The following is a 14783-nucleotide window of genomic DNA, read 5'->3' as shown; positions in this document are numbered from 1 at the left end:
GAGTTATACGAAGTATAATTAATTAATGGCTAGCAACGGGTGATACAGACCTAGTTAAGTGATGAAATCAAGCGGGGATTGACCTTCGGCATAGCTCAGTATAGCAGTTAACTGGGCTAGCGATAGCGGTTGTGGTGGTTGGTTTAGCTAATTCGGAGTGTGCTCGAGCTAAATTATACACAGCAGGGTATTGGTATTGGTATTGGTATTGGTATTGGTATTGGTAATGGATGTGGTTGGTTGTGTTATATAATATCCGCATTGGCTCCCTCAACCTCAACCTCAACCTTAACTGTACCGATCCTCCAACTTCCCTCCACTCTACCTTATCACCACCGTCTTCCCGGAAACATCTTGAAATCATACCGGAATCATGATGCTCGCAAGGCGACTACGGTCGTCCACCATCCGATGGGCTGAACAATTGGCTCCCTTGGTCTCTCACAACCAGACTCAGACTCAGATTCAGACTCAGATTCAGACTCAGATTCAGGCTCAAAGACTATATAGCAGCAGCGCATCTCAGGATGACGGGCCCCACAAGCCCAAGGGCACTCCGGACATCGACCCCTCTGCCCTCACCATCGAAAGGACAACTGCTCCTAAACCTCTTCTTGACCATAAGGACCTAATCTTCGGTCGCAATTTCACTGGTAAATTACTATTTTTTTGGCTTCCTGAATACAAGCGAGAAAATGACCTAACGACGGGAAAAACTAGACCACATGCTGTCCATTGAATGGACTGCCCAAGACGGCTGGCTCCCTCCGCGCATAACTCCCTATCAAAACCTCTCCCTCGACCCATCCGCCTGTGTCTTCCACTATGCTTTCACCTGTTTCGAAGGCATGAAAGCCTACAAGGATTCCCAAAACCGTGTCCGTCTCTTCCGTCCGGATCGTAACATGTATCGCCTAAATCGTTCGTCCTCTCGTATAGCTCTTCCTACATTCGACGGCGATAAATTCACAGAATTAATCTCCAAATTCGTCGAATTGGAAGAAAGATTCATTCCTAAACAAAAGGGTTATTCCTTATACCTCCGTCCTACTATGATTGGTACCCAGAATACATTGGGAGTTGGTCCACCGGGCTCGGCTTTGTTATATGTAATCGCTAGTCCCGTTGGTCCCTATTATCCTACTGGGTTTAAGGCTATTACTTTGGAGGCTACTGAGTCCGCCGTGAGAGCTTGGCCTGGTGGCGTCGGTGACCGAAAACTCGGTGCCAATTATGCCCCCTGCATCGTTCCTCAGATAAACGCTGCCAAGCGAGGGTACTCACAAAACCTATGGTTATTCGGTGAAGAAGGATATGTCACCGAAGTTGGAACAATGAACATGTTTGTCGCTTGGGTGAACGAAGATGGTGTTAAGGAGCTTATCACGGCGCCATTAGATGGGACTATATTAGAAGGTGTGACTAGAGAGAGTATATTGGCCCTCGCTCGTGAGAAATTGGTGCCGGAAGGGTGGAAGGTCAGTGAGGAGAAATATACAATGGCACAGGTGAAGAAGGCTGCCCATGAAGGAAGATTATTGGAAGCCTTTGGTGCCGGTACTGCTGCTGTTGTTGCGCCTGTTAAAGCCATCACTTGGAGAGGAGAGGAAGTCAAGATTCCATTGTCGCCGGGTAAGGAAACCGGACCTCTGACTGAGAGTTTCTGGAGCTGGATGTTGGCTATTCAGTATGGTGACGTTGAGCATCCTTGGAGGTAAGCCTATTTCCGTCTTCCCCGCCCCTAATATCGAGTGTAGAATTTGAAGCTAACATTTTATATTCTTCAACCTAATAGCAAAATTATTTCCAAATAGAAACCTCGTAGTTGACAACCGATATGATATGATATGTACAATTTCTATGATATCTTCCCTTCATTCTGTAAAACAGTATTACCAAATTCCGATAGATCTATAGACTAGACCATCTACCCTTCCTCTCACTCCTAGTCCCCCCCTTCGCCTTGTGTCTACGAGAACCAATTGAGAGCCTGTCCCTACCAAAATATAAAATGAAAGTTCGTTCTCGTATAGACAAATATATAATATCCATATTGCAAAATGAAGGTGGCCTAAAACAAAAGAAAGAAGGAATGAAGGATATGAAGGAAAACAAAAACTCCCCCTCCCCCCTCCCCATGGCTATCAGAAATTTCATTTATATACAGAAAGAAGGACTTTGCCAACGGATTTACCCTCATATAAATAAGCGGCGTAAGAAAGATAAGAAGGATCATGACAATAAAACCCAAAATCCATGTAGAGCCTTGTAAAATATACAAAACATACCCAATAATTCAATTTGCTCTCCTGTACCTTCTTAGGAGGGCACCTCGAAAACAAAAAAAAAAAAAAAAACATCGGGATGTGTAAGTTTTAATCATGTCCAACCCTCTGGGCGAGAGCATCCCAATTCTCTACTATCCCCTCAACGGCATTGCTAACCTCAGGACCAACGTCCCAAGATGCCATTTCCTCAAATGTAGCCTGAACCCATCTCAAAAACCTCGTCTCTGCCCTTTCCTGCGGCATCTCATCTGTCGTAGTAGGAAGGTGAATACACTCCAATACTTCCCCTATAAACATCTCTCCAACCGTATTCCCATTGCCACCGTTGATCCCAGGCAAAATTCCACTGCTACTCATACTCTTACTCAATCCGATCAAACTGGTTGTGCTCCTATGATTCTCTCCCGAACCACCCCCGCCGCTACCACCAGAAGGCCCGCTAATAGACCAGTTCCTGCCAGGATGCCCACCATCAAGACTCCCCACAAGCACATTGCCCCCGATTCTTTCTTCAATAACCGAATCCCCATCCCCACCTCTCTGCACCATCCCTCCCATGCTGAAGAAGTTCACTCTGACAATAATTTCCCAAATAACCATGCAAGCTCTAAAGGCCAATGCCACAATCGCGGGGAACTCGGTACGACTTTCATCATACGTTCTGTTCTCCAAAAACCTCATGATAGCAAGAAGATGTGGTGACAGCTTAGATATAACACCTTCAAGGGTACTAAGATCCATTTCTTCGTCTCTTTCCAGACGGGTGCGAGTTTCCGCCACTATCATGTTTAGACATCCTTGCATATCTATCGGGACATCGCCAGAGAGGACTAGCCTATCCGGAACAACCAGGAAGACATGTGACAAATGCCAAAATATGTAGAAACATTTAGTGCAGCCGCTTAAATTTGCCACTGAGTTCGGGGTAGGATCGGATAACGCCTGTGAGCGATTCGATTCCGGTGAATAAGCATTTAATGGCTGATAAGGCGACGAAACTCCAATATGTCGTTCGAAGAAATCATCTCGTTGAGTAGATAGAGTTCGTAAGGTAGACATTGCTCTATCCAATCTTTCCACGTCTTCTTGTCTTTCTGGTGGCATGAAGACGATGATTCGGGGTCTTCCATCGTCGTAGACTTCATCTTCTTCTACTGCTACCTTTTGTGAGATCTTGGTGATTTCGATAAGGACGGCTACCACGAGAATGTAACAGCTGAAGTCGTTGAGTTCTTGGGTTACGGCATTGATGTTGCCTTTTAATATTCCTCGAAGGGTTTTGAGGAACATTATGGGAACGGGTTCGTAGACCCGAACTCGACGGGTGAAGTCCCATTCTTCTGGGGTGGAGGCGTTGAAGATATCCTCATCGCAAGGGAGGGAGAGGTTGCGCAATTCCGTCGGCCGGAGGAGTGGTGGAATGTTAAAGAGTAAGGAAAGGTGACAGTCGAGGAGGTATAAGCAGAAGGCGGCTCTGTATATATACACAAGATTAGATTTTGATTCGCCTTTGAAAGGACTTTTGATATTTAGATAAAAAGGACATACCGCTTGCGAGATTCCTTCTCAACAAATATTTCCCACTCTTGGCGAAGGTAGCCTTTGGGGTCTTCCTGTTTATTGATGGTGGGGACCATGCTGATATCGTCTTGGAAATATCCATATTCTCGAGCAATCTATTTGAATTAGCACTCTTCAATTCTTCATCAACTCCCAGCAAAAGGATACCATGGAATTGAGGATAAGAAACATACTTCGACACATCTAGCATGTATCCTTCTCCCCTTCTTATGCCACTCCCTCTCCCTGCTAAAAACTCCAAAACATTCAAACAATAAGAACGCCTGCATAACGCACAGTCTCCGTTCTCTTGTCCGTCGACTAGCCATCTTTTTTGACTCAGCCTCAACTGTTAAAGTTCCACCCATCTCCGCCTCCTCTCTCATTCGTTCAATTTCTTGGTCTTCCTTTTTAATCTTGTAAAGACTGTTATCCGAGTCTTCTTCTTCGGTATCTTCGTCGTCACCAATTCCCCATTCTACCCATCTTTCCATGACTTTCCAGCCGGATTCCCATAATTGGCGGCCGAGGGTTTGATCAGTTGGATCATATAGACCGCCGATACAGCAAATTGCACGGAGGAAGGAGGCGAGAACTGTGTCGGTTTTGAAGGTAGGCTTGTGAAGGAGCGGTAAATGGGAGTGAAACGAGGTTGAAGGTGGGTTGAAGTAGTAGTCTGCATAGTGCGAGAGGAGTTCTTGTGGTAATCTTGATTTCACATTATGTCAGTGAACTGTGGCCGCATATATGCATACAACGTGGTAATCAATGGCACTCACATAGGATAGTCAGTGTAGTACTTCTTCAGACCTTTGACTTGCTGACGAGGGAGCTGTTTTATATCAATATCAGCACGGCGCTCCGAGTTATATAAGACAATTCCAAAACGGAAATACTCACATCCTCGGCAACATAGACTTTCCTCCCAAAATCCGATGTCAAGTTCATCATATCCCCATCACTAGCTTTCCTTTCTCTCCTGCCTCCCTCGATTTCACTATCACTTTCACTCTCTTCTTCGCTAGACGGTTCTTTTGGTTGTTTCTTTGGAGGTTTAACGTGCTCTTGAACCTGTGTAAACCGTGGATCTTGCCAATTGATCCCACCCTCGGGCATTATTCCAGCGAAACCACCAGCGCCATGCCAGGAGAAGCGGTGGTTCATGCTGGCGGACCCGCGCCGTTGACGGGGTTGGTGGCTGATGATTGAGTGTTTTTGCTTCTTGTGCTTGACGACATTGTCTCTATGGATGAAAGCATTAATTGGTTTTCTTTCTATCTCATTTTGACTTTCGTTAATCTATGACAGAGACGTACTCTCTTTTGCAGACTTTACCGCAAATATCGCAGGCGAAGCGCTTGTTATCGTGTTCTTGGTGGGGGTAATGTCCTATATCCATGAATTTTATATTAATATCATTCTTATAACCATCACTTCAGAATCCAATTAGAAAAGAGAACAGGCATACTTGTTTTAATATGTCGATTCAAATTTGCCTGAATAAGACCCTTTATGTTAGTAGGTCGTTCTTAAAATTGAATCTTATATATATATAAGGATATATAAGTGCAGGATTGACATACCCTGCTGCTGACCCTATCGCCGCATATTTCACATGGAAAGGGCTTCTTCTTCGCCCATTCGATCTCATCTGCCTCCGTCCAAGTTCCCTCACGACGATACTTCTCGACTTTGTCAAGCTGAATGTTGTAATCGCGACCCATGGTTCCCATGCCGCGATTGGCCATGGACGCCATATCTGGCGGCGGCATCATGGTTGCAGTGATCTGGCTCATGGTTGCCACGTGGAGGTATTAAGACCCAGCTGGGGTGGTGGTGCAGGTCTCTGAAAGGCGGCCTTTAGGAGGCGCTCTGTGATTTCGCGAACTCTGACTTTGGAACGATCAGAGTTCCGACTCGCGAAAAAAAAAGTGTACCTGGAAGCTTTTTTTTCTAGAGATTATACTTTTTTGCAAGCGCGCGAGAACTCTATAAAGTTTTAAAATGGGTATATTAGTCAAGAACACGAAAACTATTCTTTTTTTTTGGAAATGAAAATGTTAAGTTTCGAGAAATAAAGTCAACTAACTTGACAAAAAAAAAAAAAGGAAAATAGATGATTGGATAGGTCACAGAAATGGCGATGGCCGGCCTGCCGGCTGCCTGCGCAGGATATTGACTCGGATTTGTCTCCTGGCCCAGACGCTGCACGGAGCCCCTTCTGGAGCTTACTTGTGGACAAGGTCTAGGCCTTGAGGAAAAGATCCGTAAAGACAGAAGTAACCAAGGACCGGCCACGGCGAGAACTGATATGGTTTAGTACGGAACAATACCAAGGGCAATTTAAAACGAAACCTCGTCGGACCCGGGTCTTGAACCGTAGAATTTCATGACTTTTTTTTAAAAAAAAGGAAGAATACTAACAAGTTAATCAACTGTCACCCGGGAAGAAATGATAACGGGACCCCGAAGTACGTATGTATGTTTTCGAAAGTGGGATTAAGGGAAAGAGATGGCGATGCAATGAGGGGCAAAAGAAGAAAGGCCTTAAGGACGAAAGCAACTTTGACAGCTGCCTGTTAGTCTAGTTAGCTAGGATTTCGATTTCGTCTGAAAAGAGACACTTGTTTCAATTGAATTCCAACGTTACGTTACGTTACGGCGGGGGCCTTTTTGGGCATGAGGAAATTAACAAAAAAGATGAGATGGCGGGAGGAAAAAAGGGTCTAAGGAAAGACAAAGCGCAAGGAGCACGCTAATTTGGTAGGATATTGATGATGGAATTAACAGCCTACCCGGCAGGAACGTCTCCTCTGTGTCGTAGAGTATACTGGACTAGTAGGTAAGTGGGAATGTCTTGTCTTTCGATGATGTTGATGCGGTTGAAGGTTCGGAGGAGCTCCTCCCCGCTTGGGACGCTATTTCTAGTCCCGCGCAGCTGCTGTTTCGCTATCGATAAGCGAACCCCCCAAAATGCAAAACACCCGCCTATATTGAACTGGAATTGATGGAAAAACTCGGGATCAAGGGGGGGGAAGTGCAATTTGGCAGTGGTGATACAGCACCGATCAGACATGTACGCATTCGTTTAACATGTATGTGATGTATGTGCGTACACACCTCTTACATGCAGGGCTGGAGGAGGAAAAGCAGGAGGAGGAAGAGGAGGATCTAGAGCGAAGAGCTCATGGAGAGGAGGAAGAGTATGTACTTACTTGCTTACCTACTGACTTACTTACTTACTTAGCTATGTACGTTAAGTGGAAGTATATATTACTCGAGAAGTAGCGCTGTGAAGAATGCCGATGTGATATGATGCCGTAATCCTCACTGGCTCGACTGCTGTAGACCTTATTTAAGCAATGGCATATCCCCGGATCGATAAATATCCCCCTGGCATGCGTCTGCAGAATTCAAATACTATACTCAGCTCAGTTAACAGTTGCAGCTGTTAAAATCTAATACTTTAATTTTCAGATCTAAGACGTATACTACTCGACTTCGAAATTCCTTCCGGATTAATTAGAATCGTTAAACGTTCGAACGTCAACGTTCGCAGGCCACTGCAGAAAACCGTTGGAACTCACACCAGGATTCGGATCCGGATCCAGATTCAGCTTCAACGTTATCTCTCTTTTTTTAACAATACAGCCGCCGCCCCCGCGTTATTTTCCAAATATAAAATTGCCGTTATACTATATACACCATGGTACCATACATACATACTTACAGACTTAAGTTACTTGCTTACGTTTACGTGCTATACTCCATATAAGATCGTTCTCCTTTCCGTTCTCACTTCGCCTCAAAATCTTCGAAAAGGGGAAAACCGGAACCCGAAGGCCTGAAGGAGTGGGAGAAATAGGAAACGACATGCGTGCACCTCTTTTCGTCCTCTTAGCTTCTCCGCACTCTTAGCCTCGATTGCTGTTGATGCGGGTAGGAGGGGCGGGAACAGGCCATTCGCATCTCATTCTCTGAGCGCCTTGCGCATGCATGGCTCTGGGGGAGTTTTCTTCTCTCAATCGAAATCAACCACTCGAAGTTCCGGGCAGGTAGAAGAAAGACCAGACCGTCTAGCTAAGCCTAACTGGCTGCAGCTGATGTCGGCCCCTCCCATTATCTTCGGACCTTCACGGGTCACGGACAAGCTCGGTTCCACCTTTTTTTTTGACATTCATATCATGCAAATATCGCACGAGATAATCTCGAAGAGAGAAAAGAAAAAAGCCCTTGCTTTCCCGCGCGATTCAAAAAAAATATCATCTGCATACTTCTGACACGGAAGAAAGGGGATTCGGTCTTCGGCACCGGTGCACACCCAATCCACACATCGATGCATCCATCTTCAATTCATATGATCAATTACATCACACTCATGCTCAAAGAAATTAGAACCTTTAGGGACCCTCCCTTCTGACCCTATACCAATGTTGTTACTATTCTCGCACATCCATACCTAAGCTTGAAATTTTGTTTTTTCAAACGGGAGCTGAATTAATTCAAAAGCTGAAGCTTTATTTGCTTGCTTGCTCGCCTGAGGAAGCCTGCATACCTGCAGATGCCCGTATGTACTCGCCAGAAACGGGTAGCCACAGACTAGGAACATAGACCAGCCTCATGCTTCAATGCCTCATGCTCATGCTCGCACATAGTACAACATTACAGAGTACGGTCACTTGCACACCCATGGCTACGATCTTACCTTAACCCTCGCGAGAATTATCCCTGGACCATCTCGGTTTCATGCGGTCTCATGCGATCCATCAATCAAGAATGTTAAACCGACTGCCACATCTCAAGCAAAAAACCCCTCGGGTATCGAAAAATCAGGTTATCAAGGGTTGATGGGTTCGATTCGAAAATTGGGGGAGACGAAAGCATGTGGGGCGGGAATAGTGGATTACGACACAGAATCGCGAGAGGGGGAAAACGATTCGACAGGCCTCGAGGCTATCACTAATACAGCGAGACGAATATTCGAAATTGGAATTATACTTATGGGAATAAGCCAAAAACAAAAAAAAAATCGTATCATGTACCCCGGAAAATACACATACAGGAATTGTTTGACAAATTGTTGAGCCTCTGCGAGTTTATCGAATCAAAACCTCCTCAACTCCTCCTCGCTTTCTCGTGTCGAGAGCCGTTCGGGATATGTGCGCCTCCAGGGACTCGGGTTATCAATGTCCATGCTTTGGGGGTCTCGACTCTGATTAGCTTCCCCTCAAATATCCAAGAAAGAGGGTCCTTTTCAGGCTCAAGACTAAATACACACATACATTAGATTCGGCCCACACTCTCCGGCAAATACCTGTTCGCTAATTCTGCCGGATAAACTTTCAGCACGAAAAAACGCCCCCGTATTGTACAAAATGTACTAGCCTCCGTATACGCATCTATTCCTATTGATTAGGGGCAAGGGCGATGGCTTTCCGTGGGCACGGTCTCTCCATTTGCATACTAAACAAGGGAAAGACCGGCCAAATAAACATGACGAAGAGGGACCAGAACTAGAAGGCGAGAGATGAGGTTCGGGTATCTGATCGGCCCGCAGAAAAGGCCGGCGAGGACATGAGGCTCCATTCCGTACGTCTGTGACCTGAGCGGAAGACCTTTCTTTGCCGGCTACAAGGGGGAAATGGTAATTCTACTAGTGGCGAGGCCAAAAGAAAGGAAAGGTACATATATTCGTATATCGACATTGTATTACAATGGGGAAACCATTCCTTGTGAAAGCTAGTCAAACCGGTAAGTGAGTGTTTCCGACTTATCACGAAAGAGATCAAGACCCTGCCCTAGGACATTTTCTCGAAATCGGCTTTCATAATCGGAGATCTAATTAGAAGGTTACATACATACCTCCTTCAAAGAGTTAAGATATCTAATCGCTTCCGATCCTGGGAGAAACAATTCAAATGCACGGACAGGAAGTATCTATGCTATGTCTTTTTTTTTCGTTTCTTTTTTCTTCTTTTTCTATTTCTTCCCTGAGATGAAAATTATGTTATCGTGGTGCAAAGGCAGTCGGTTCACGTGGTCATAAACGCCATGTCTTTGCCATCATTTCTCCCTCCTCCCCTCTCGCAGGTGCAGGTCTTTGTGGGGTCGGTGTCTCAATTAACGTCGACAAGTTAAAAAGTCCTAGTTAACGAGCAGCCTTAATACATAGGTAGTATATAGTAGCCCTCCAGCTACATTACATGCTGAGCTATGTATATTCGTTCTCGCTCCTTCGGTCCACCTAAGATCGGTACCTTTTGCTGCGCCTTTGGTAATATACAGGAAAGGGAACATTTGTCTGGGAGCGAGATGTCTTGGAGAGTTTCCAGTAGCCCCGCAAGTCTCCCAGATTCGGGGCTAGATGGTCAAGGGACATGAAGGAGGGGAACATCTGATTTGACAATTGGCGAGTGCAGGCGTTCTTTTCTGTAGCCCTCGACGCCCACCAACCTTATACCTGCTCAACCCTTGTCAAGACGTCTGGATGGCGCGGTCTAATATAATGTTAATGTTCCTCTACTGTCTTGAATATATCCCTCTCGACTCCTTGCTTTTGGGACACCCCTGGCCGGCACGGTACAGACACACATACATACACATACGAACATATGTACATTTGCCTGCGCAACTGCATGACTGTCTGAGAGGTCGACTCTCTTTGGTCCTTGGAGATAGCAAAAAAGATATCGAATCAGAGAAGTCGCTTTTCCAGAGCTTAATCTCTCTCTCTCTGTCATTTCCCCAGCCATTTCAGCTCGCTCCACTTTGACCTCGTCGAGTCGATAGCTAGCCACCCGCAACGCACCTACATACATCCATCCGTACAATCCATACGATCCGTACATACTCACACACATACATCTATACTGTGCAAGTAGGTAAGTTGTTTCTGGGTTCTTCGCAGTGCAGTGTAGTGTCACTTGCTTGACAAGGCCAGGCCGTCTTTTCCTCCTCTTCCTACTCCTCCTCTTCTTCCTCCCCTAGAAAACCTCCTCCTCCCTTTTCGAGTGTTCGAAGTCCCCATTTCCCCGTAGACCTTGTCCCCTCTCTTTCTCCCTCTCGAGACGAGAGCTTTGACGGGCTACACATAGCACATCTATTACGTTGATATTGGGGACTGTTTCTGGTTTCTCAGGCCGAGGCGGTTACAACTTGGCTTTTTCCAACAGCCGCCATTCCGATATCAGTTGGATTTTCTTCCCTCGATCGAGCCACTCACACAAAGACCTTTTTCTTCCCTTGCAGCTTGACTCTTATTCCTTTGCCCTTTAGATTTGTACTATTGTTGTATCTTCACCGAAAGGTTACAAGGCGAGACAAGACAGGGAAAAGAAGAATCGTCCTTTGCCCCGAACACTACAGCAGAAATTTCGAAGATTTGCCCCAAACGGCTTCCCGTTTTTTTATTTTATTTTTTATAGATAAAACTATATACTTCCTCGACGGTATATACTCAGGTACTTACTCAAGTACTTATAAACCGCTGCTTCTGATCTCCCCATCCGAACCTCGACTTCTGATTCGGCGAGACCGGCGATAATCGCCCCACTTTTTCGGCCAGCAGAAACCACCCCCCCAATTCGTTCTGAGATATATTTCGGCTCAGCGTCGTATTCGACATATTTTATAATACCGACAAGCCACCCACTCATAGCCCATTTATTTTTATTTTATTTTTATTTTTTATCTTTTTTATCTTTCCATATATTTTTATCTTTGTCTTTTTATATCGTTATTATTTTTATTTCTTATTGTTTCGTCAACATCTGACCGGCTAACCTTTTCTTATAAAACAACCGTCAGGCTGGGCGGGCAGGCAAATCAAATAAATAAAAAGAAAGAAAGAAAGAACGAACGAACGAAAGAGAGACTTTAAAACCCGCTCGCTTTCCTTCGTCCTCTCTCCGCAAAAAGGCAATTCTAGCGAGGACCCAAGGAGAGAACAGGCCACATCCTCGGGCAAAGCTGCGAGAAATCGAGACTTTGCATTCGTTTTGATTGTGGTAGACGACCCTGAAAGAAAAAGCAGGGAAAACTATTAAAAATCCAATCACAATTGTACAATTCGTACTGGTTGAAGCCTTATATTCTCCATCCCCATACATATTATACTTATACATATCCCCAATCATATATACAGCGGCATTCACCTCCCGAGACACCGCCCGCAGTTATATCTCGTCTCTCCTTCTCTCTTGTTCCCCTTTCGACTGCGTTTTCGATTTCTCTCCGCCTCTCCACGCTGTCGCTTGTAGCCCCTCGGACTCGAACGCAGGTGAAACTGAAACCGCAACCTGTGCTTTTCTGCGGTGGGTTTGCATCTGCCTTACACTGTTTCTAAGTTCTTGCCTGCACCCTCTCACGCCAGCTATTTCCCTATCTGCCATCTTTCATCTTTTTCCAGTCGGATTCTTTGCTCGCTGGCCCCGAGACCTATCGCTGCGGTTTGTCCAGTCACATCCCGAGTACTTTTGTCTCTCAACTTGTCGTAATCATCCTTACCCGGACGGACGGACGGATCCGAACTCTGAAGCACAGTCGCACAGCTCTCTGGCTCTCTGCACGTCATCGTCGGTCTAGCTTTGCAGCTTATAAGACTGCCGTCGGGTTGCCACGATTTCATTATTTATTTACTTGATATCCTTCCCGAAAAGATTTCCCGCGACCCTTGCGACTTGGAATATAAATAGTTACATCTGATTTTACGACATTCTACTCTTCGACATCAAAGGGAACTTGGTTTTTTTTTTCAAACAAAAAGGGGGGGCACCGACAAAAAGCATCGACTTTCGCGAGACCTTCGTTTACTTTTCATCCTTTTTTTTTTCTTTAAAACTTCGTTTTCCTTACTCTTGTTCCTTTCCCCGGAACATCTGACCCGGACGACAAATGGCGACAAACCCGAACCTAATGCGGGCGAGCAGTCAAGGTTCGACTGGGTCAGCAATCCCTCAGAGCTTAGGTGGTGGAATGCAACAAAGACGGTACTCGCGATATTCTAAAAAGCAGGAGCGACCGTATCCCAAAGGCGACATCACCGTCGATATACAACGAAGGGCACAGGAATTACTGTACGTGTTTTGACTTGTGATAACTTCGGTTCAAGAGTTTCGATAGCTAGAGAAAGAAAGAGAAAAAAAACCGCTCATACAACTGTTACCCTCGGTAAACTGATATGCTAACTGTGGGGCCTTTCACGAAAATTGTAGGCGAGAAGCGGCGCAGAGATATGAAGGCTTCAATGCGGGAAATCTCGAGATAATAGCCGTTTCCTTCGAACACAAGACATTCCAGGAATCCGCAAACAGCACTGACTACATCAAAAAAATAAAGCACAAGCTCACGGAATGGCACTACCAAGATACTGCAAACCCACCCCCTGCTCCCCTCAAAGATGCAAAGTCCTCTCCCGGTGCTCCAAAGAAAGGATCGGATTCATCGAGCGGTCCCGTGAAGATTACGAATCAGAGACCACCTTCACGGGAGAAGTCGAAACAACAGCAAGGCCAGCAGCAGCCGCAATCGGTTCTCAACTCGGCTTTCAAATCTGGTGGCTCGCCGAGTATGGCAAATGCGACACAGCCAGCCGCCGGCTCTCCAAATTTCAACTTCGCACCGGCTAGCCCTGGTGGCGGTGCCAATAATCAACCTACTACTCCCCCTTTCGCACCGTTTTCTCCAACTATCAGTCCGTCCGGGGAGTTCGTCGGTCTTACCCATGCTTCTCTTCTGGACTCGTTGGATCTAAATGATCCCAATATTCGGCAACAATGGATCAATGCCCTTCGGGACAGCATATTCGCCGACATCAGAGAGAGTATTTACGCCGAAGTTTACACAACGCTCGGGCCAAACTCTGGTTCCGGAATGCCACCTCTATTGAACAGCCCAACCCGGAACGGCGGTATGGATTTCTCCATGATGGAGGTCGACCATAACCAGCACAATCATGCCAGTAACGGCTCCGGACAGGCTAATGGTAACGCGAATGGCGGATACGGAATGGATGGACATACGAGCTGGTATACAAGTTTTACTCCGCACCCCGCCGCAGTGGGGAATCCCTCGGCTGGCGGTGGATTATATCAACCAATTGGGACAGATGCGCAGTCATTTAATCAACATATGGTTGGGAATTGGTACAATCACCAATAAAGCTCCTATCTTTTTGCAACCTTCCGGGCGGAAGTTTGCTGATTACCACCTCGATATTGATTTATCTAGGTATTCTACGTCTTAGCTTAAAACACCAACGATATATTACACTTCTTGACTGCCTTTGTTAGAAGTATGCATTCATGCACAAATTCCCAAACGCCATACTATCCCACCATATTCGAATGCTGCCAGCATACCCTCTTTTTTATATACTTTTTTTTTTTATTCAAACGGGGCCAGTTTATGGGGAAACAGCGACACATCACCCCCCTCAAGATACCCCGGATTTTCGTCCCCATATAATATAGCTACGCAGCGGTCCGAGGCGCGCGTGTACATACAACAACATTTCTCTTTTATATTCCTATATTTTCTCAGGGCGTTGGAGGAAATCTGAATACTTTTTTTCCCGCGATATTTCACTAATATCTTTTCCTTTTTTTTTTGCTGGTTTGATTTGCGCTGCAAGGTATCATTGCTTTGAGTTTTTTTTTGAAATTTTTTTATCCGTCTTAACAATAACTTTCCCTCCCATTCCATGTAATAGGTTGCGACGAATATCACGAAGGATATGGTTATCTGTCCTCACGGGTTTTCTTTACTTTTTATGAGTTTATTTTACTTTATTTCGATCCCAGTTCTTCAAGGCAATACTTCCATACTTTTCTTTTTGGCCTCTCGTTCCGAACTTCGACGTTGACTCTTTTTTCTTCTTTCGATTTCATTCTTCTTTTACTTCCCTCTTTGTTTTTCTATTTTCATTTTCCTATTTCC

General features: G+C 45.4%; 3 protein-coding genes across 3 annotated transcripts; 2 read left to right on the top strand and 1 right to left on the bottom strand.

Annotated features, from left to right (window-relative positions):
* Positions 1-373: 373 nt before the first annotated feature.
* Positions 374-1814, top strand: AOL_s00076g583 (uncharacterized protein; the record flags this gene model as incomplete). Its single annotated transcript, XM_011123135.1, has 3 exons — positions 374-653; positions 721-1714; positions 1796-1814. The coding sequence occupies 3 exons, from the start codon at positions 374-376 to the stop codon at positions 1812-1814; spliced, it is 1293 nt and encodes a 430-aa protein (XP_011121437.1).
* A 561-nt stretch (positions 1815-2375) lies between these two features.
* AOL_s00076g582 (uncharacterized protein) lies at positions 2376-5644 on the bottom strand (the record flags this gene model as incomplete). Its single annotated transcript, XM_011123134.1, has 8 exons — positions 2376-3762; positions 3837-3964; positions 4043-4556; positions 4628-4680; positions 4749-5091; positions 5165-5237; positions 5317-5344; positions 5432-5644. The coding sequence occupies 8 exons, from the start codon at positions 5642-5644 to the stop codon at positions 2376-2378; spliced, it is 2739 nt and encodes a 912-aa protein (XP_011121436.1).
* A 7096-nt stretch (positions 5645-12740) lies between these two features.
* On the top strand, positions 12741-14006 carry AOL_s00076g581 (uncharacterized protein; the record flags this gene model as incomplete). Its single annotated transcript, XM_011123133.1, has 2 exons — positions 12741-12922; positions 13061-14006. The coding sequence occupies 2 exons, from the start codon at positions 12741-12743 to the stop codon at positions 14004-14006; spliced, it is 1128 nt and encodes a 375-aa protein (XP_011121435.1).
* Positions 14007-14783: the final 777 nt, after the last annotated feature.

This window comes from Orbilia oligospora (genome assembly GCF_000225545.1).
Source record: "Orbilia oligospora ATCC 24927 unplaced genomic scaffold scaffold00076, whole genome shotgun sequence".
Taxonomy (NCBI): Eukaryota; Fungi; Ascomycota; class Orbiliomycetes; order Orbiliales; family Orbiliaceae; genus Orbilia; species Orbilia oligospora.
This window is presented reverse-complemented; position numbering and strand designations above follow the sequence as displayed.